This window comes from Thalassophryne amazonica, chromosome 13, assembly GCF_902500255.1.
Source record: "Thalassophryne amazonica chromosome 13, fThaAma1.1, whole genome shotgun sequence".
Lineage (NCBI taxonomy): Eukaryota > Metazoa > Chordata > Actinopteri > Batrachoidiformes > Batrachoididae > Thalassophryne > Thalassophryne amazonica.
The window spans coordinates 2,829,885-2,850,336 of record NC_047115.1 but is presented as its reverse complement, the minus strand read 5'-3'; the positions used below and the strand labels follow the sequence as shown (position 1 = coordinate 2,850,336).

Below are 20,452 nucleotides of genomic sequence, written 5' to 3'. Positions count from 1 at the left end.
GCTTGCTATAGTTTGAAGACTTAGGTTTATTGATTTTGTTATTGCTTTGTTTGTCTGGTTGTCTTTTGTAAGAATGAGTTCATTGACTAATTTTACATGCTTTTTTTGGTATTTGTTATCATGGGTGTGTGTATGTGTATGCATGTATACATCTCTGAATGTGTATATATGTAGATATGTATTTATGTGTCTATGCATGTATATATTTATTATTTTAATAGTAAGGGGGGGTATTTATAAGCTCTGCTTTTACCCTCATGCTTTTGGTCAAACCGTTTCATTGTAGAGTTGTTTTCTTGTGAGTTTTTCTGTTATTGTTGAATTGTGTGCCGAATAAATTCATTCATTCATTCATTTAAAAACAGGAAATACTAAGGTGATCTCCGGCCACTAGGCCTAAGATTCACTAAAAGACCCAGACTTTAGATAAAGTTGAGGCCGCGGCACGCTACATTTACTAATAAAATGAATTAAAGGAGTAAAAAGCATAGTAACATACTATACCAGTATGCTGCCATACGAAAGGGAAAATAAGTGAGTCTTAAGTCTGGACTTGAAAGTCTCCACAGAATCTGACTGTTTTATTGATGCAGGGAGATCATTCCACAGAACAGGGGCACGATAAGAGAAAACTCTGTGACTCACAGACTTTTTATTCAACCTAGGGACACAAAGTAGTCCTGCACCCTGAGAACGCAAAGCCCGGGCCGGTATGTAAGGTTTAATTAGGTCAGCTAGGTAGGGAGGTGCCAGTCTATGAACAATTTTATAGACTATCAATCAATCAATCAAATTTTTTTATATAGCGCCAAATCACAACAAACAGTTGCCCCAAGGCGCTTTATATTGTAAGGCAAGGCCATACAATAATTATGTAAAACCCCAACGGTCAAAACGACCCCCTGTGAGCAAGCACTTGGCTACAGTGGGAAGGAAAAACTCCCTTTTAACAGGAAGAAACCTCCAGCAGAACCAGGCTCAGGGAGGGGCAGTCTTCTGCTGGGACTGAGGGAGAGAACCAGGAAAAAGACATGCTGTGGAGGGGAGCAGAGATCGATCACTAATGATTAAATGCAGAGTGGTGCATACAGAGCAAAAAGAGAAAGAAACACTCAGTGCATCATGGGAACCCCCCAGCAGTCTAAGTCTATAGCAGCATAACTAAGGGATGGTTCAGGGTCACCTGATCCAGCCCTAACTATAAGCTTTAGCAAAAAGGAAAGTTTTAAGCCTAATCTTAAAAGTAGAGAGGGTGTCTGTCTCCCTGATCTGAATTGGGAGCTGGTTCCACAGGAGAGGAGCCTGAAAGCCGAAGGCTCTGCCTCCCATTCTACTCTTACAAACCCTAGGAACTACAAGTAAGCCTGCAGTCTGAGAGCGAAGCGCTCTATTGGGGTGATATGGTACTATGAGGTCCCTAAGATAAGATGGGACCTGATTATTCAAAACCTTATAAGTAAGAAGAAGAATTTTAAATTCTATTCTAGAATTAACAGGAAGCCAATGAAGAGAGGCCAATATGGGTGAGATATGCTCTCTCCTTCTAGTCCCCGTTAGTACTCTAGCTGCAGCATTTTGAATTAACTGAAGGCTTTTTAGGGAACTTTTAGGACAACCTGATAATAATGAATTACAATAGTCCAGCCTAGAGAAAATAAATGCATGAATTAGTTTTTCAGCATCACTCTGAGACAAGACCTTTCTGATTTTAGAGATATTGCGTAAATGCAAAAAAGCAGTCCTACATATTTGTTTAATATGCGCTTTGAATGACATATCCTGATCAAAAATGACTCCAAGATTTCTCACAGTATTACTAGAGGTCAGGGTAATGCCATCCAGAGTAAGGATCTGGTTAGACACCATGTTTCTAAGATTTGTGGGGCCAAGTACAATAACTTCAGTTTTATCTGAGTTTAAAAGCAGGAAATTAGAGGTCATCCATGTCTTTATGTCTGTAAGACAATCCTGCAGTTTAGCTAATTGGTGCGTGTCCTCTGGCTTCATGGATAGATAAAGCTGGGTATCATCTGCGTAACAATGAAAATTTAAGCAATACCGTCTAATAATACTGCCTAAGGGAAGCATGTATAAAGTGAATAAAATTGGTCCTAGCACAGAACCTTGTGGAACTCCATAATTAACTTTAGTCTGTGAAGAAGATTCCCCATTTACATGAACAAATTGTAATCTATTGGACAAATATGATTCAAACCACCGCAGCGCAGTGCCTTTAATACCTATGGCATGCTCTAATCTCTGTAATAAAATTTTATGGTCAACAGTATCAAAAGCAGCACTGAGGTCTAACAGAACAAGCACAGAGATGAGTCCACTGTCCGAGGCCATAAGAAGATCATTTGTAACCTTCACTAATGCTGTTTCTGTACTATGATGAATTCTAAAACCTGACTGAAACTCTTCACATAGACCATTCCTCTGCAGATGATCAGTTAGCTGTTTTACAACTACCCTTTCAAGAATTTTTGAGAGAAAAGGAAGGTTGGAGATTGGCCTATAATTAGCTAAGATAGCTGGGTCAAGTGATGGCTTTTTAAGTAATGGTTTAATTACTGCCACCTTAAAAGCCTGTGGTACATAGCCAACTAACAAAGATAGATTGATCATATTTAAGATCGAAGCATTAAATAATGGTAGGGCTTCCTTGAGCAGCCTGGTAGGAATGGGGTCTAATAAACATGTTGATGGTTTGGATGAAGTAACTAATGAAAATAACTCAGACAGAACAATCGGAGAGAAAGAGTCTAACCAAATACCGGCATCACTGAAAGCAGCCAAAGATAACGATACGTCTTTGGGATGGTTATGAGTAATTTTTTCTCTAATAGTTAAAATTTTGTTAGCAAAGAAAGTCATGAAGTCATTACTAGTTAAAGTTAATGGAATACTCAGCTCAATAGAGCTCTGACTCTTTGTCAGCCTGGCTACAGTGCTGAAAAGAAACCTGGGGTTGTTCTTATTTTCTTCAATTAGTGATGAGTAGAAAGATGTCCTAGCTTTACGGAGGGCTTTTTTATAGAGCAACAGACTCTTTTTCCAGGCTAAGTGAAGATCTTCTAAATTAGTGAGACGCCATTTCCTCTCCAACTTACGGGTTATCTGCTTTAAGCTACGGGTTTGTGAGTTATACCACAGAGTCAGACACTTCTGATTTAAAGCTCTCTTTTTTAGAGGAGCTACAGCATCCAAAGTTGTCTTCAATGAGGATGTAAAACTATTGACGAGATACTCTATCTCACTTACAGAGTTTAGGTAGCTACTCTGCACTGTGTTGGTATATGGCATTAGAGAACATAAAGAAGGAATCATATCCTTAAACCTAGTTACAGCGCTTTCTGAAAGACTTCTAGTGTAATGAAACTTATTCCCCACTGCTGGGTAGTCCATCAGAGTAAATGTAAATGTTATTAAGAAATGATCAGACAGAAGGGAGTTTTCAGGGAATACTGTTAAGTCTTCTATTTCCATACCATAAGTCAGAACAAGATCTAAGATATGATTAAAGTGGTGGGTGGACTCATTTACTTTTTGAGCAAAGCCAATAGAGTCTAATAATAGATTAAATGCAGTGTTGAGGCTGTCATTCTCAGCATCTGTGTGGATGTTAAAATCGCCCACTATAATTATCTTATCTGAGCTAAGCACTAAGTCGGACAAAAGGTCTGAAAATTCACAGAGAAACTCACAGTAACGACCAGGTGGACGATAGATAATAACAAATAAAACTGTTTTTTGGGACTTCCAATTTGGATGGACAAGACTAAGAGTCAAGCTTTCAAATGAATTAAAGCTCTGTCTGGGTTTTTGATTAATTAATAAGCTGGAATGGAAGATTGCTGCTAATCCTCTGCCTCGGCCTGTGCTATGAGCATTCTGACAGTTAGTGTGACTCGGGGGTGTTGACTCATTTAAACTAACATATTCATCCTGCTGTAACCAGGTTTCTGTTAGGCAGAATAAATCAATATGTTGATCAATTATTATATCATTTACTAACAGGGACTTAGAAGAGAGAGACCTAATGTTTAATAGACCACATTTAACTGTTTTAGTCTGTGGTGCAGTTGAAGGTGCTATATTATTTTTTCTTTTTGAATTTTTATGCTTAAATAGATTTTTGCTGGTTATTGGTAGTCTGGGAGCAGGCACCGTCTCTACGGGGATGGGGTAATGAGGGGATGGCAGGGGGAGAGAAGCTGCAGAGAGGTGTGTAAGACTACAACTCTGCTTCCTGGTCCCAACCCTGGAGTCCGAAATTGTTTTTGCAAAGTTACACACCAATTCAATGTTAATTTTAGTGACCTCCGATTGGCGTAACCGGGTGCCATTACTGCCGACGTGAATTACAATCTTACCAAATTTACGCTTAGCCTTAGCCAGCAGTTTCAAATTTCCTTCAATGTCGCCTGCTCTGGCCCCCGGAAGACAATTGACTATGGTTGATGGTGTCGCTAACTTCACATTTCGCAAAACAGAGTCGCCAATAACCAGAGTTTGATCCTCGGCGGGTGTGTCGTCGAGTGGGGAAAAACGGTTAGAGATGTGAACGGGTTGGCGGTGTACATGGGGCTTCTGTTTAGGGCTACGCTTCCTCCTCACAGTCACCCAGTCAGCCTGCTTTCCCGGCTGCTCGGGATCTGCCAGAGGGAAACTAACGGCGGCTAAGCTACCTTGGTCCACACCGACTACAGGGGCCTGGCTAGCTGTAGAATTTTCCACGGTGCGGAGCCGAGACTCCAATTCGCCCAGCCTGGCCTCCAAAGCTACGAATAAGCTACACTTATTACAAGTACTGTTACTGCTAAAGGAGGCCGAGGAATAACTAAACATTTCACACCCAGAGCAGAAAAGTGCGGGAGAGACAGGAGAAGCCGCCATGCTAAATCGGCTAAGAGCTAGTAGCTACGCTAAGCTAGCGGATTCCTAAAAACACGCAAAGTGAATAATGTGTAAATAATTTAGAGGTGATTCAGCAGAAGGAGTGCTTTAGTTAAGGCACGTAAAGATTACACTGGGAAACAAATCGTAATCTAGATAACTAGATCAATCTAACTGCGCAGATTAAACAGCTAACAGATACAGAAAAACACCGCTGTGCTCCGGAACAGGAAGTGATACAATACCGCAGTGAGAGCCAACCACCAGTAGAGGCAAGCAAGACTAGTAGCAGAACCTTAAACTCTGATCTTACTGGGACAGGAAGCCAGTGAAGAGACGCCAAAATGGGTGTAATGTGGTCGAACGTTCTGCTTCGTGTCAAAATGAATCTTCACTATATTTCGCAGGTGGAAAAAAGCAGTCCTAGTAATACAGTGGCTTGCAAAAGTATTCAGCCCCTTGGTATTTCACACATTTTAATTTGTTTATGGCATTTCAAATACAAAAAGTAAATTAGGCTTGTCAATATAAAAATTTCTAAAATGATCTTCCTTAGAATCAAACTGAAAGTAAATCTCTACAACTTGATATAAATTAATTAAAAAAATAAAACCCAAGATGATGAGTTGCATAAGTAATCAGCCCCTTTGGTATAATACCTGTAAATAATCAGTTTTATTGCCAGTTTTCTTCAGATAAGTCAGGGGATGGATACATGAACATTTTCAAGTCACTGAATATGTCTTGAACTTTATTTACTTCAGTTATAAAGAAATACAAACATTATGGCACTCTGTGGTAAATCTGTGTGGAGTAGACAGTTCTCAAAAACTGAAGAAGAGTGAGGAAAGCCAGCAAGACACCCAGACAGCCCAGAAGAAGTTACAGGCTTTTGTGACTGTGATTGGAGAAACTGTGCATTGTGCATGTTTTGCATTTTGGATCTCCAGTTATACAGTTTCATGATGAAGTGGAGCAGAGGAGGATTTTATTAAACAGAAGACCTAAAAGTTCAGCTACAATTTGCCAGACGATACATCTGAGATGCAAGTCTAGATTTGATGTTTTGGGGAAAGAAAACCCACAAGAGGAAGAGGGAGGTGATGGTCTAGTCGTTAAGCGATGGGCTTGAGATCAGTGGATTCTTGGTTCAAATCCCAGCCTGTCTGGAAAATCACTAAGGGCCCTTGGGCAAGGTCCTTAATCCACTAGTTGCCCCCAGTGTGTAGTGAGCGCCTTGTATGGCAGCACCCTGACATCGGGCTGAATGTGAGGCATTATTGTAAAGCGCTTTGGGCGTCTGATGCAGATGGAAAAGCGCTATATAAATGCAGTCCATTTACCATTTACAAGCTCTTGTTATCTCTGGTCTCAAAGGTCACCAACCCAAAGACGCAAATGTCCCTGCTGAGATTAGTAAATGTCTGTACAAGTTCAACACTTCAAGAACATACAGAGACACTTCTGAAGGCCAAGGCCAGGACGGCACTTAGTCTGGATCCAAAACAATGACAAACCCAGACACTCTGGTTCTTCACTCAGCTTCTGAGACACAAAGTTCATAGCATCATCAATGACATTAAGGTCAGTAAACCTTTCCTCACCAACAAAAGCACATATGTCACTGGTTTCCACAACCCGACCTAACATCCAGTCCATGCAAACACTGAACAGTGTTGGAACCAGAACACATCCCTGAGGAACACCAGAACTGACAGAAAAACTCACACTCTCTCTGTATTGGCTGGTTATGATTCCCAGAAACTTATTGGAAATCCCCTGGATTCTCAGGAATTCATGAGTTCAACAAATATTTTCTAAGTAATGTGTGGAAATGTTTCACCTGATTTGCACCCCCTGGTGTCAAAACAAGATTTCATGCAGAACACGTGTGACATCAGATGTACACTAAAAAACTAATATATAACACAAATCTTTTGCTTTTGCTCCCATTTTTCAAGCCCTGAAGTGAAGATGTCTTCTTTGAAGACAAAAGGTTAATTTGTGTCGTGTCACACGTTAGAATCCGTGTTACTGAGCACGTGACCCACTGATGGTCTCACAGTGTGTGCTGGACTGGACATAATGTAACACACGTCTTGGTGGACTCACTGCTGTCATAGATGGGGTTGGAGACGACAGGTTTCAGTGCTCTGGTGAAGCCTCCGTTACTGTCCTGCAGGAAGGCGGTGAACTTTAACCTCACAATGTTCAGGTCCATCACCTTCCCCAGCTCCTTGGCTTCCTTCACAATGGCGTTTTCCTCCACCTCTGAGGACGGCACACACAAAAACATTACAAACACGCCAGTGTGCTAACAGACCCTAATGCTAACAGGCTAATGCTAGCATGCCATCACACATGTGGTAATTAACCACGCAGCTAAAGATGTCATCATGGTAGCAATAATGTCATTAGCTCAGTTAGCACTGGCAAGCTAGCAGGTTCCAGTCGAATGCATTATTAGAATTACCATTAGCATGTCATTATACTACGCTAAACTCTGGGGTAAGCATGCTAGCATGTTGGTTAGCACACACTTCCACTCAAATACACACATGCTATCTACAGCAATACGCTGACAGTAAAATATTACAATGAAAGGCGTCAGAGGGCCAAGTCCACACACCACAACACAACTGTACACGCAAACACCGTCTTCATGTGTGACAGTTCGTGTTTGCAGATGGACATTTGATAAAGAGCTGATCTAATCTGGATTTGTTTTAATCTCACATCATGTCTGTCAAACCTGGACCTCAGTGAGAATTCGCCATCTCCTGACCAGAGGGAGAGACAGGTGAGGAAGTGGGCGTGGTTACCTGTCAGGTGACAGAGTGGCCCTTTCTGCCGCCGCCGCTCCTCTCGCAGCCTCCGGGTCAGAACCTCGACCACACCCTTCTTGGTCACATGGAGGATCCCCAGATTACTGAAACTGTTTACAAAAGAATGAATCAAAGCTGCTTTAAAAAAAAAAAAAAAAAAAAAAAAAAGATTTCCTCAGTCTGCTAAATTATGGGGGGAAATTTCACTTGAAAGTTAAAATTTCACTCGAAAGTTTTAAATTCACTCATATTAAATTTATTCTAAAGCTGAAATTTCACTTTCAAGATTAAAAATCACTTTAAAGCTGAAATTTCACATTAAAGTTTAAATTTGTTTAAAGTTTAAATGATGGACACTGACGAGGCCACGAGGTCGTTGGGGCCGACATCAAGCGTGCACGTGCCATTCTCAGTGCAGTGACGTCCCACCAGACTGTGAGCGTGCACGCGAGGAGGATCACTGTGAGTCACCAGCTGGACCTCGACCCGGGCATGACCCACGTAGTTATTGATCTGAGCGAGAGAGAGAGAGAGAGATTCAAGTCTAATTTCTCTCTTTCTGTTTTGACATCACATCAATGTGATTTTAAAGTCACACTGATATAAAATAATTTTAATGTTCTGTCAGATGATGTCAGGAGGGATCTCATTGGATGGCTGTAAAGTGGGTGTGACTTGTGAAGAATTTTCATTTTGTGATATTTCACTTGAGTCATAAGGAAACATGTTTGTGCCTTTTTGAAGAAATGAATAGTGATTGTTTCCCGTCACTCACCTTCACAGTTGGGTAGGTTCTCCTGTTCTTCTCACTGCAGGCCCCCGGGAGCCCACCGTGGGATGGACCCTCACACTCATAACGGAAACGAAAGCCCCTCTGAGAAGAAGAGACACAACAGTTTACTCCACACACGGCCAATCTCACATGCAGACGGCCAGTCAGTCAATTCAATTTCAATTTATTTAATTTATATAGCACCAAATCACAACAAAGTTGCCTTAAGGTGCTTCACACAGTAAGGTCTAACCTTACTAACCCCCAGAGCAAGAACACAGGTGACAGTGGTAAGAAAAAACTCCCTCTGATGATTTGAGGAAGAAACCTCAAGCAGACCAGACTCAAAGGGGCGACCCTCTGCTTGGGTCATGATACAGAATAAATTACAGAACAATTCACAAAATGAATATACAGGAAATGTTGCCGGTGCACAGGACACCACACCCATCTCTGGATGGAGCTGCACCTCAAACAGAGAAAAAAAACAGAATCAGGCATCAGAAAGACAAAACATACTGTATAATATAATTTGTCAGCATTAAGCAACAAGAAAAACAGAAGAAATACTAAGGTGATCGCCGGCCACTAGCCCTAAACTTCACTAAAATCAAAATAAATAAAATAAAAGACCCACACTTTAGATAAAGTTGAGGCCGTGGCACGCTCCGTCTCATAGTAACATACAGTAGCGTTCAGAATAATAGTAGTGCTATGTGACTAAAAAGATTAATCCAGGTTTTGAGTATATTTCTTATTGTTACATGGGAAACAAGGTACCAGTAGATTCAGTAGATTCTCACAAATCCAACAAGACCAAGCACTCATGATATGCACACTCTTAAGGCTATGAAATTGGACTATTAGTAAAAAAAAAAAAAAGTAGAAAAGGGGGTGTTCACAATAATAGTAGTGTGGCATTCAGTCAGTGAGTTCGTCAGTTTTGTGGAACAAACAGGTGTGAATCAGGTGTCCCCTATTTAAGGATGAAGCCAGCACCTGTTGAACATGCTTTTCTCTTTGAAAGCCTGAGGAAAATGGGATGTTCAAGACATTGTTCAGAAGAACAGCATAGTTTGATTAAAAAGTTGAATGGAGAGGGGAAAACTTACACACAGGTGCAAAAAATTATAGGCTGTTCATCTACAATGATCTCCAATGCTTTAAAATGGACAAAAAAAAAAAAAGAGACACGTGGAAGAAAACGGAAAACAACCATCAAAATGGATAGAAGAATAACCAGAATGGCAAAGGCTCACCCATTGATCAGCTCCAGGATGATCAAAGACAGTCTGGAGTTACCTGTAAGTGCTGTGACAGTTAGAAGACGCCTGTGTGAAGCTAATTTATTTGCAAGAATCCCCCACAAAGTCCCTCTGTTAAATAAAAGACATGTGCAGAAGAGGTTACAATTTGCCAAAGAACACATCAACTGGCCTAAAGAGAAATGGAGGAATATTTTGTGGACTGATGAGAGTAAAATTGTTCTTTTTGGGTCCAAGGGCCGCAGACAGTTTGTGAGACGAACCCCAAACTCTGAATTCAAGCCACAGTTCACAGTGAAGACAGTGAAGCATGGTGGTGCAAGCGTCATGATATGGGCATGTTTCTCCTACTATGGTGTTGGGCCTATATATCACATACCAGGTATCATGGATCAGTTTGGATATGTCAAAATACTTGAAGAGGTCATGTTGCCTTATGCTGAAGAGGACATGCCCTTGAAATGGGTGTTTCAACAAGACAATGACCCCAAGCACACTAGTAAACCAGCAAAATCTTGGTTCCAAACCAACAAAATTAATGCCTTGCAGATGTGAAGAAATCATGAAAAACTGTGGTTATACAACTAAATACTAGTTTAGTGATTCACAGGATTGATAAAAAAAGCAGTTTGAATGTAATAGTTTTGAGTTTGTAGCGTCAACAGCATATGCTACTATTATTGTGAACACACCCTTTTCTACTTTTTTTTTTTTTTTTTTACTAATAGTCCAATTTCATAGCCTTAAGAGTGTGCATATCATGAATGCTTGGTCTTGTTGGATTTGTGAGAATCTACTGAATCTACTGGTACCTTGTTTCCCATGTAACAATAAGAAATATACTCAAAACCTGGATTAATCTTTTTAGTCACATAGCACTACTATTATTCTGAACACTACTGTACTATGCCAGTATGCTAGTCATACGAAAGGGAAAATAAGTGCATCTTAAGTCTGGACTTGAAAGTCTCCACAGAATCTGACTGTTTTAATGACACAGGGAGATCATTCCACAGAACAGGGGCACGTTAAGAGAAAGCTCTGTGACCCACAGACTTCTTATTCACCCTAGGGACACAAAGTAGTCCTGCACCTTGAGAACGCAAAGCCCGGGCCGGTACGTAAGGTTTAATTAGGTCAGCTAGGTAGGGAGGTGCCAGTCTATGAACAATTTTATAGACTAGTAGCAGAACCTTAAAATCTGATCTCACTGGGACCTGAAGCCAGTGAAGAGACGCCAAAATGGCTGTAATGTGGTCAAACTTTCTGCTTCCTGTCAAAAGTCTTGCTGCAGCATTTTGAACCAATTGGAGAGCTCTAATGCTGGACTGCAGTAAACCAGAAAATAGAACATTGCAGTAGTCTAATCTAGAAGAGACAAATGCATGGATCAGGGTCTCAGCATCAGCCATAGACAGGATGGGATGAATCTTCGCTATATTTCACAGGTGGATGAAAGCAGTCCTTGTAATATTTCTAATGTGGAGGTCAAAGGACAATGTAGGATCAAAAATTACCACAAGGTTCCTCACTTTGTCAGTGTGATGTATGACACACGAGCCAAGGCTAAGTGTTAACTGGTCAAATTGATGCCGATGTCTCACTGGACCAAGAACCATCATTTCAGTCTTATCAGAGTTTAAAAGTAGGACGTTTCTAGACATCCAACTTCTCACTGATGCAAGGCAATCGTCTAAGGATTTTATGTGATTATGTAATTTTATGTGATTATGTGATTTATTTTATGCTATAATTTGTTTGAATCGAACAATGGTTTGATTCAAACTAATTATCGCTCCATTCTGGTAAAACTAAGTGTATGATATTTGGGAATAAGTCCGGGAACTTAAGCAGAAATCTATTATTACATGATATCAAAATTGAAATTGTAACGGATACAAAATTTCTTGTTTATATTGAGGATAAATTAAGCTGGAAAACACATTTAACTATGTTAAATCTAAAATGTCAAAAGCCATTGCAATTCTGTATAAAGCACAAGACTTCCTCTCCTAACATTAATTAACCATTTTATATCATACATTACTTGTTCCATATGTGACATATTGTGTTGAGGTTTGGGGAAATACATATAGAACTAATACTAATCCAATATTTCTGTTGCAAAAAAAAGTTATAAGAATTATCAATAATAAACCATATCGTAAGCCAACAAATCTGTCATTTGCTTGTTTACAAATTTTTAAATTCTGGGACTTGATTGATTACATCACAATACAAATTATGTATAAAGTCAAAAACAAGCTTTTGCCTCAACCTGTCCAGGATCTGTTTAAAATAGCGACTCCAGCTACAATTTGAGAGGAACATTATCATTTGAGAAACTAAAGATCCAAACTACTGTAAAAAGTCATTGTGTCTCCGTTAGGGATGTTAATATTTGGAATAATTGTCCTGATAATATTAAAATACTTGGTACATTATGGCTCAGTCACACGGCACTTAATGAAGGGTAACTAAGCCCAAACAAAACAAGAAATCTGGACTTTCGTTGACATCCTTTAACCTTCGCACAGCTCCGTTCCTGCAGCTGGCGCTTCGTCAGGATTTTTAAACTGCTCAAAAATTTGAATGAATGCTGCTGAAAACCTCAATTCATCCGTATTTTGTTTTGCTGTCGTTCTTGACTTTTTTTTTTTTTTTTTAATCGTTTGCTTAGTTTTTGTAAAGTCAGCGTTTACTTTGACTTAGTTCAGCCAGCTGCATGTTTTCATACAGTGCAGAAGCTGGTTCGTGAGCACTTTTGTGGAGAAGAGATGCAGTTCCTCCGCGGCAGTGCTGGTGTGTGTGATGTGGTGAGTGCAGCCGCAGTCATGTCAGCCTCTCTGCCACCACACAGCAGCCTGTGATCGTGATGTTGTTCCAGCACTGAGCACACATGAAGAGAGAACTGCTGCACAAAAAGTCTGGGCGGAGCTGCAGCATTCTGTCCATGAACACTGAAGGGCTTGCTGTCCTCCAGCCCGTGCAGAGAGAAGAGTCTGCTTGGCCCTGTCAGCGTCTGTCAGTTCAAAGGTTTTGAGGAAGTGATCCTTGATCACTGCATATTTTTTTCGCAGTGGGAGGGCTTTGTAGGAGCGCGATCAGCCTTGTTTGTTTCAGTGGAGCTGCTCACAGCCGACATGGATGTTGATGGCCTGTGTATATGTTTGCAGCAGGGGGACTTTGCAGGAGCGCGATCAGCCTCGTTTAACCCAGTGTGATCAGCTGGAGAGAAGGTGAAGCACGTGCCTGTGTGTGTCTCATCCATGTACACAGCGCCTGTGTGTGTCTCATCCATGTACACAGCGCCTGTGTGTGCGTAAGATGATCAGAAACAGCAGGGATTTGAAAAAAAAAAGGCAAAGAGAGATAGACAGTGCTATCTCTTTCTTTCTTTCTCTCTCTCTCTCTCTCATACATGTGCATTTCGGGTGTACAGAAAGCGATTCGAGTTTTTGTATTTGAGAGATTTGAGAAATATTTGTCACGTTTGCAGTGTGTATTATTTTGGTGGCATATTTAGCGTGTGTGGTTAGTGTGGTGGTGTTTTTTTTTTTTTTTTGTAAAAATGAGGCATCGTATGAATGTTGAGCAAGCGCTTCAGTTTTGTTTTTTTTTAATTGGAGCAAGACAGAGAGCACAGCATGTCGTCAGTCTGAACCAGACAGTGAGGATTCTGACGAAGGAGATGATCCCTCTTTTGTTCTGGACGAGGAACCAGAGCAGGTGGATCCACTGAAGTGTGCACAGATCTCTACAGTGGATCTCTACACAGATCTCTACAGCGGATCACATGCTTCTGTTTGCAGCTGAACTCCGTCCCAGTGCCGAGTCCCGAGTCCTGAAACAGAGCAGGATGCAGACACATTCTGCTCCAGCAGTGGCTCCAGGCGCGTTTCATTTAAAGCATCGAGATCAATGTTAGCTTTGGTTAAGTTTCATCCCTTTTGAGCTCTTGATTCACAGGGTATTTGGTCATAAAGCGCATTCATCCACCTTTTCTCAATTTTCTCGATTTGTGACTTTTTTCCCTTTGTTTGGGAATCGTCGTATGCTGTGTGACCAGGCCTTTAGTTTGCTTTAAAAGGCTTTACAAAAATAATATATTTACCCATTATAGTTTGAAGGATTAGGTTTACCAATTTTGTCAATGTGCTTGAGATTGTGCACTATTGCTCGTTTGATTGATTAAGTTACATTGTTGATGCACATTTTTTGTATTTTTGTTCTGAGTATATATATTTATATACAGTTGTATGCAAATGTTTGGGCACCTCTGATAATTTTCATGATTTTCCTTTATAAATCATTGGTTGTCTAGATCAGAAATTTCAGTTAAATATATCATATGGCAGACAAACACAGTGATATTTGAAAAGTGAAATGAAGTTTATAGGATTTACAGAAAGTGTGCAATAATTATTTAAACAAAACTGGACAGGTGCATAAATTTGGGCACCCTTGTCATTTTATTGATTTGAATACATTTAGCACTAATTACTGGAACACAAAATTGATTTGGTAAGCTCACTGACCCTTGACCTCCTTACACAGGTGAATCCAATCATGAGAAAGGGTATTTAAGGTGGCCATTTGCAAATGTTTCCCCTCTTTGCATCTCTTCTAACGAGTGGCAACATAGAAGCCTCTAAACAACTCTCAAATGACCTGAAAACAAAGACTGTTCAATATCATGGTTTAGGGTAAGGACACAAAAAGCTATCTCAGAGATTTCAGCTGTCAGTTTCCACTGTGAGGAACATAGTGAGGAAATGGAAGACCACGGGCACAGTACTAGTTAAGGCCCGAAGTGGCAGGCCAAGAAAAATCTCAGATAAGCTGAAGCGAAGGATGGTGAGAACAGTCCTAGTCAACCCACAGACCTGCTTCAAAGACCTACAACATGATCTTGCTGCAGATAGTGTCTCTGTGCATCATTCAGCTATACAGCGCACTTTGCACAAAGAGATGCTGTATGATGCTGTAATGCAGAGGAAGCCTTTTCTGCGTTCACACCACAGAGTCACTTGAGGTATGCTAAAGCACATTTGGACAAACCAGCTTCATTTTGGAATAAGGTGCTGTGGACTGATGAAACTAAAATTAAGTTATTTGGACATAACAAGGGGTGGTATGCATGGCTGAACAAGAACACAGCATTCCAAGAAAACACTTGCTACCTACTGTAAAATGTGGAGGTGGTTCCATCATGCTGTGGGGCCAGTGCAGGTACTGGGAATCTTGTTAAAGTTGAGGATCACATGGATTCCAGTCAATATCAGCAGATTCTTGAGAACAATGTTCATGAATCAGTGACAAAGTTGAAGTTGCGTCGGGGCTGGATCTTTCAACAAGACAACGACCCTAAACACTGCTCAAAATCTACTAAGGCATTCATGCAGAGGAACAAGTACAATGTTCTGGAATGGCCATCTCAGTCCCCAGACCTGAATATTATTGAAAATCTGTGGTGTGATTTTAAGTGGGCTGTCCATGCTCGGAAACCAACAAACCTGAGATGTTTTGTAAAGAAGAATGGTCCAAAATACCTTCAGCCAGAATCCAGACTCTCATTGGAAGGATTTTTGTAGGCTGTTATTTCTGCAAAAGGAGGATCTACTAAATATTGATATATTTTTTTCTGTTGGCCCGTCTGTTAATAACCGCAGACGGCCCGTCGGTCACACAGCTCAGGTTATGTGATCATATGTGACCTTGAGCGACAGAAATCCCCTGATGGTTTGTGTCCCGTATGAGTGAAGGACGTATGAAAAATCCATCAACCATGTGGATGTGGACTGGCACTTACATCTGTTTCCATGATTACTTGTGGGGATAATAAGCCCCTCCCCTTAAGGTCTTTTTCTAACATACATTCCTGTTCCTGCTCATTAGATTTTGTGAATAATGACCTCTCCATCGTCCAAACCTGGTTTTAGACTGGATGAGCACCATGGTGGACGTGTCACTGCGGTCTCACCTGTTTGGGCTCCTCGATGATCTGAATGTAAGGACCGTGAGCTGAAACACAAACAGATTCAGGTTAAAACACCGACACAAAATCAAACTGTTCTTTTAGTCTGTCTGACAGTCTAGTGCAGGTGTTGGAGACCAGTACCAGACAGAGGTACTCCAGGGTTTATTAGTAACAGGAGAGCTGTGGAAGCTTCAGCTTGAGGACCTGAAGTACCGGTGGGTGATGTTGGTTCTTGGTTTTGTCAAGGTTCGGTTCTGAGTTTACTGTTTGGGAGGCTTTGAGATGCTGACAGGTTCCTGCTTCAGGAGATGAATGCCTGTAAGAGTCTTAAGTGCAGGATTTGCCTTGAAAACGGGACGTTGAGGTCTGGACTCAGACTCATGTTTGCTCATACTTTCACCTGATGTACAAGAAGCAGTGTTACGGTGGGTTCACCAGAAAAAACACAAATAAATAAATAAAACCCTTTGGTTCCTGTGGACGTGCCGGGGCCACGGACAACATCCTCATGCCAAAAAAACAATAACTAAATCTTAGCAAGTGAGCGAGGAGGTCTGGACTGTCCCCCACAGAATAAAGACCTCATCCAGGAGACGCTCCATCACCTTGGAAGGAGTCAGTGGAGGATGTCTGAAGGATGTCTCTCTCAGCTTCAGGTGGGAACAGATCCAGAATCCAGATCTCAGACCCAGGTCTGAGAAAGTCCTGGGATCAGGAGCTGGAGGATGTGGCTGGGACCAAACTCCAGTAAGAGGTGGGAGATTACTCTCCAGAGCAGAAGACCTGCAAAGAGCTGATGTAACTGGAGAGTTCGTACCTGTCTCAGGTATGTAGGTCTCCATCTTTATGTCCCCTGGGGGAATGTAGTCATACGGCATCAGGTTCAGCTGCAGCTGCAGGAGACAAATGGGCAGAGTTCTAAACTTCACGTCCGGCTGTCACTCCTGTCTCACAACTACAGCCTCATAAATATTCAACACTGGGAGCCGTGTTGATACTGGCTCCTCCTGAAAGATTCTTTTATGATATATATGTGTGTATACACACACACACACACGATGCATCCAGAAAGTATTCAAAGTATTTTTCCAAAATGGATGAATTTTTTTTCCTCAAATTTCTCCACACAATACCCCATAATAACATTTTTTTGTTACATTTTTGCAAATGTATTAAAAATAAAAAACTAAGAAATCACATGTACATAAGTATTCACAGTCTTTGTCAGTAAGCTCAAAATTGAGCTCAGGTGTCTCCTGTTTCCACTGATCATCCTTGAGATGTTTCTACAGCTTAACTGGAGCCCACCAGGGGTAAATTGAGTTGATTGGACATGATTTGGAAAGACACACACCTGTCTACATATAAGATCCCACAGTTGACAGTCAGAGCACAAACCAAGCATGAAGTCATCTGAGGTCTGTGTCGCTGGTTGTGCACATAGAGTTGGATATAGTGAAGCTAGAGGGTGGAGTCACGCCTGGCTGTGTGCTGCCACTATCAAAGAGGGCAAAAAGCTGCACAGTTCAATGCTACAAGTGACACACTGTGACTGTGCTGCTGTGTTTTCAGATGGAAAATATCACCCAAAATGCTGTATTCATGTGCCTGCATACTGCCAGAAACCAGGGATTAGCATTTTCTCAATGAGGATATTCCAACCAACCGTGTTATTCTGTGCTTGGATTTTACTTAAATGCATGTATGCATTCACTCTCTCTAACTCCTGGTCAACTCCAGAGTGTGCTGTGAGCATTATTTTGTGCCAAGTGGGATATTTCATGTCATTAGGATCTTGGGACAATGACATTTTGAGAATTTATCCGTGGATTTATTTACACTGTGTGATGCACCGTGCTGTGTTCAAATATAATCGAGTCGCAGGTTTGTTTCCACGTCAGTGTTATGTCCGGGTGTTATGACCCTGAAGCCCCGCTGTTTCTGCCAGGAAAGTAAGAAATTGAACTCTTTTTGTTGTCATTTAATTAATAATAATAATGTATTTAAAAAGCAAACCAAAAACGGGTAGGTGCTGCATTCACGGACCATGTAAACCCACTGTAGTGATTGCCCTCGGTACAGCCGTGTTTACTCAACACGCACACTGCATTGCACATCTGGGCACTTTGTGTCCTTTTTGCCTTCTTTGGTAATGGCGGCCATGCCCCTGTATAGGCACGGCAGCGTTAGGTTGGTGGTATAGGGAGTGCACACTCTAGTTTTGCCATATCCAACTCTGTGGTTCTGTATTATATCGGTCATATTTCGGGTCTGTTTTAATGTGGTTACGTAAAGTAAAACGTGATATTATTGGCACGTGTTTGTGGCCCGTTACATGTTCTCTGGTACTTTCTTTTCCACAGCTGAGTTAAGAGCAAACCATCAAATCCAAAAAGTAGTCATTTTAAGGGAATTTTTTTATGCTGTGATTGTTACAGATCTCATTAATTAAAGTCATCATCAGGACAAAGATGAGTTTTTTTCCATCCCAGGTTGCTCTTCTTGTCACTTCAGGGAAACTGGTTTTGAGCAGATGTGGTTTTGGTTTGAAACAGGCTCAGTCTGACTTCAGCTGCTTTGCATTTGATTTTTTTCTAAAGAAGATGTGATGATGTTTTTCTGACTGAAGACCAAAGCATTTGTGGAGGAGCAGGAGGACTCACGTCAGCGTCGTAGACGTTGATGTACTGAGCTTCAGTCATCCTGCAGCACAAAAACACTCAATCAGCTCCAAATAAACAAATAAACAGTTTCACTTTTGCACGGCACAGACAAAGCTGAAGAGGCGTCGTCTGTGTCTGCACAGGAAGCCGCTGATGACAGGAAAACCCCCACAATTCCAGCTCTCAGGGGGCGGAGCCAACTGTTTTCACACAAACACACACGACAGAAGAAGAAAATAAAACTGAAAAAACACACACACAAAGAAATCAATCGTAACACGAGACAGACAGATAGATAGACAAAGAAATAAAATAGAAAATAGAATAAAATAAACTATTATATGACTGTGACACTACACGCACTCTGATTGGCTGATTTTTGGTCTGATATTTTCTCATATCTGACTGGTTACCATGACAATCAACCTTACTAACCGTACCAACCCCCATGGTTGGTACGGTTAGACCTTACTTGTGTGAAGCGCCTTGAGGCAGCTTTGTTGTGATCTGGTCTGACATGTCCCCGTACAGACTGAGCACTCGCTTAATAATCCTTTGGTTGTGAACAGTCCGTTACTCTGGGTTCAGGGACGCCATCAGTCTGACTGTGGCTGGAAAAACCCTTTTCTGGAGTGGAGTCCTGTGTGTGATGATGCTGTCTGCTCTACTGTTCGTGTTTGGGCCTTGGGCGGGGCGGTGGGGGCCCCTGATAATGTGCTCTGCCCTCTTTTTGCATCGCTGACTGTAAATTAAATCCAGTGATTGAAGTTCAGTCCTGATCATGTTCTCAGCTGTTTTTGCAGCTTCCTTTGTTTTCAGCCTTCCTCTCTGCCTGAGTGGTGTTGCCGTACCACACTGAGATACCCGCGGTGAGGACACTCTGCGTGAGGGGGCGGCAGCTCAGCCCAGCCTCCTGAGCCGTCTGATGAAGTGCAGCCACTTCTGAGCTTTTTTCCCCCCACAGTGTTTGCAGACCAGCTCAGATCAGATGACACATGAAGGCCGAGGAACCTGTGGCTGTCCACTCTCACCACGTCAGTGCCCCTGGTGGTGAGGGGGTGCAGTTGACGGGACAGATTGTGCTCACCTACAATTGACCCCAACAGCAACATGTACAATGAAAATAGACCAGGGCCAACCCTGTGGCACTCCACAACAAAGAGAAGAGGTCACCAATCATAATGAAACAACTTCTCTCAGCTAAAAAGGATTTAAACTACTTAGTACAGTATCATTGAGCTGCTTGGGTGGGTAGGGAGAGCTCCCATGGAATAAAAAAGCTTTTCAACCTACCATCCCTGGTTCGCAAGACCAGGCACCTAAGTGGCTCTACTCTACTCTTTTCTACTCTCCTACTTTACTCTTCCTTTTTAGATATACCTTTGTATACTGGCATAGTTCCACTTTAGAATTGGAATATAATATATAAGATATACCTTACTGAATTTTCATGTACCGTGTGATCCACAGTGTCACAGGAAACAAGTGTCACACTGCTGTGAGGTCCAACAGAACCAGCACAGCTGGATTCTCTGTGTCCACACACAGAGTGATGCGTTAGCCATGTACTCTGAAAAGTGCTGACTCAGTGCTGTGTCCTAATCTAAATCCAAATTGGAATTTTTTAAGAATGTGATTACTTTTCTATAAATGACTGACTGTATAAAAAGCAACCTTTTCTAAGAGCTTAGACAGAAACAGACCACAGGTCTAACATGGGATAAAAATGAGGAGCGGAGGTGAGGTTTTATAAGAAGAGGTTGAACCGCAGCATGTTTAAAAGCAGCTGGAACAGACGCTGAATGAAGACAAGAGGTTATAAAAGTTAGGAGAACCGAACCGACAGGACTAAAAACCTCCTTTAGCACTTTAGCTGAAACAACATCTAAAGGACAACTTGAAGGTTTTGTGCGTTTTTCTACCTCACTGAGGGACGACAGAGAGATGGACTCAAACTGCTCGAGCACAGCAGAATGTGCACAAGTAACAGACAGTAACAGACAGTTCAACATTACATTATGATCAGCATTCTGTCTGACTGATGATTA

At 41.5% G+C, this 20,452-nt stretch overlaps 1 protein-coding gene across 2 annotated transcripts in view; it reads right to left on the bottom strand.

The window, feature by feature from the left end:
* The window catches only part of nfkb2 (nuclear factor of kappa light polypeptide gene enhancer in B-cells 2 (p49/p100)), a 72,726-nt gene that overhangs the window by 31,628 nt on the left and 20,646 nt on the right, over window positions 1–20,452 (bottom strand). The window contains exons 3-9 of one of the 2 annotated variants that reach the window (XM_034184278.1): window positions 18,405–18,444; window positions 16,559–16,637; window positions 15,745–15,785; window positions 8,500–8,598; window positions 8,086–8,237; window positions 7,722–7,834; window positions 7,012–7,170 (exon numbers count right to left, since the gene is read on the bottom strand). In XM_034184278.1, coding sequence (XP_034040169.1) covers window positions 7,012–7,170; window positions 7,722–7,834; window positions 8,086–8,237; window positions 8,500–8,598; window positions 15,745–15,785; window positions 16,559–16,637; window positions 18,405–18,444 — 683 coding nt within the window. The remainder of the gene's footprint in view (window positions 1–7,011; window positions 7,171–7,721; window positions 7,835–8,085; window positions 8,238–8,499; window positions 8,599–15,744; window positions 15,786–16,558; window positions 16,638–18,404; window positions 18,445–20,452) is intronic. The other variant, XM_034184280.1, reaches the window with a different exon arrangement.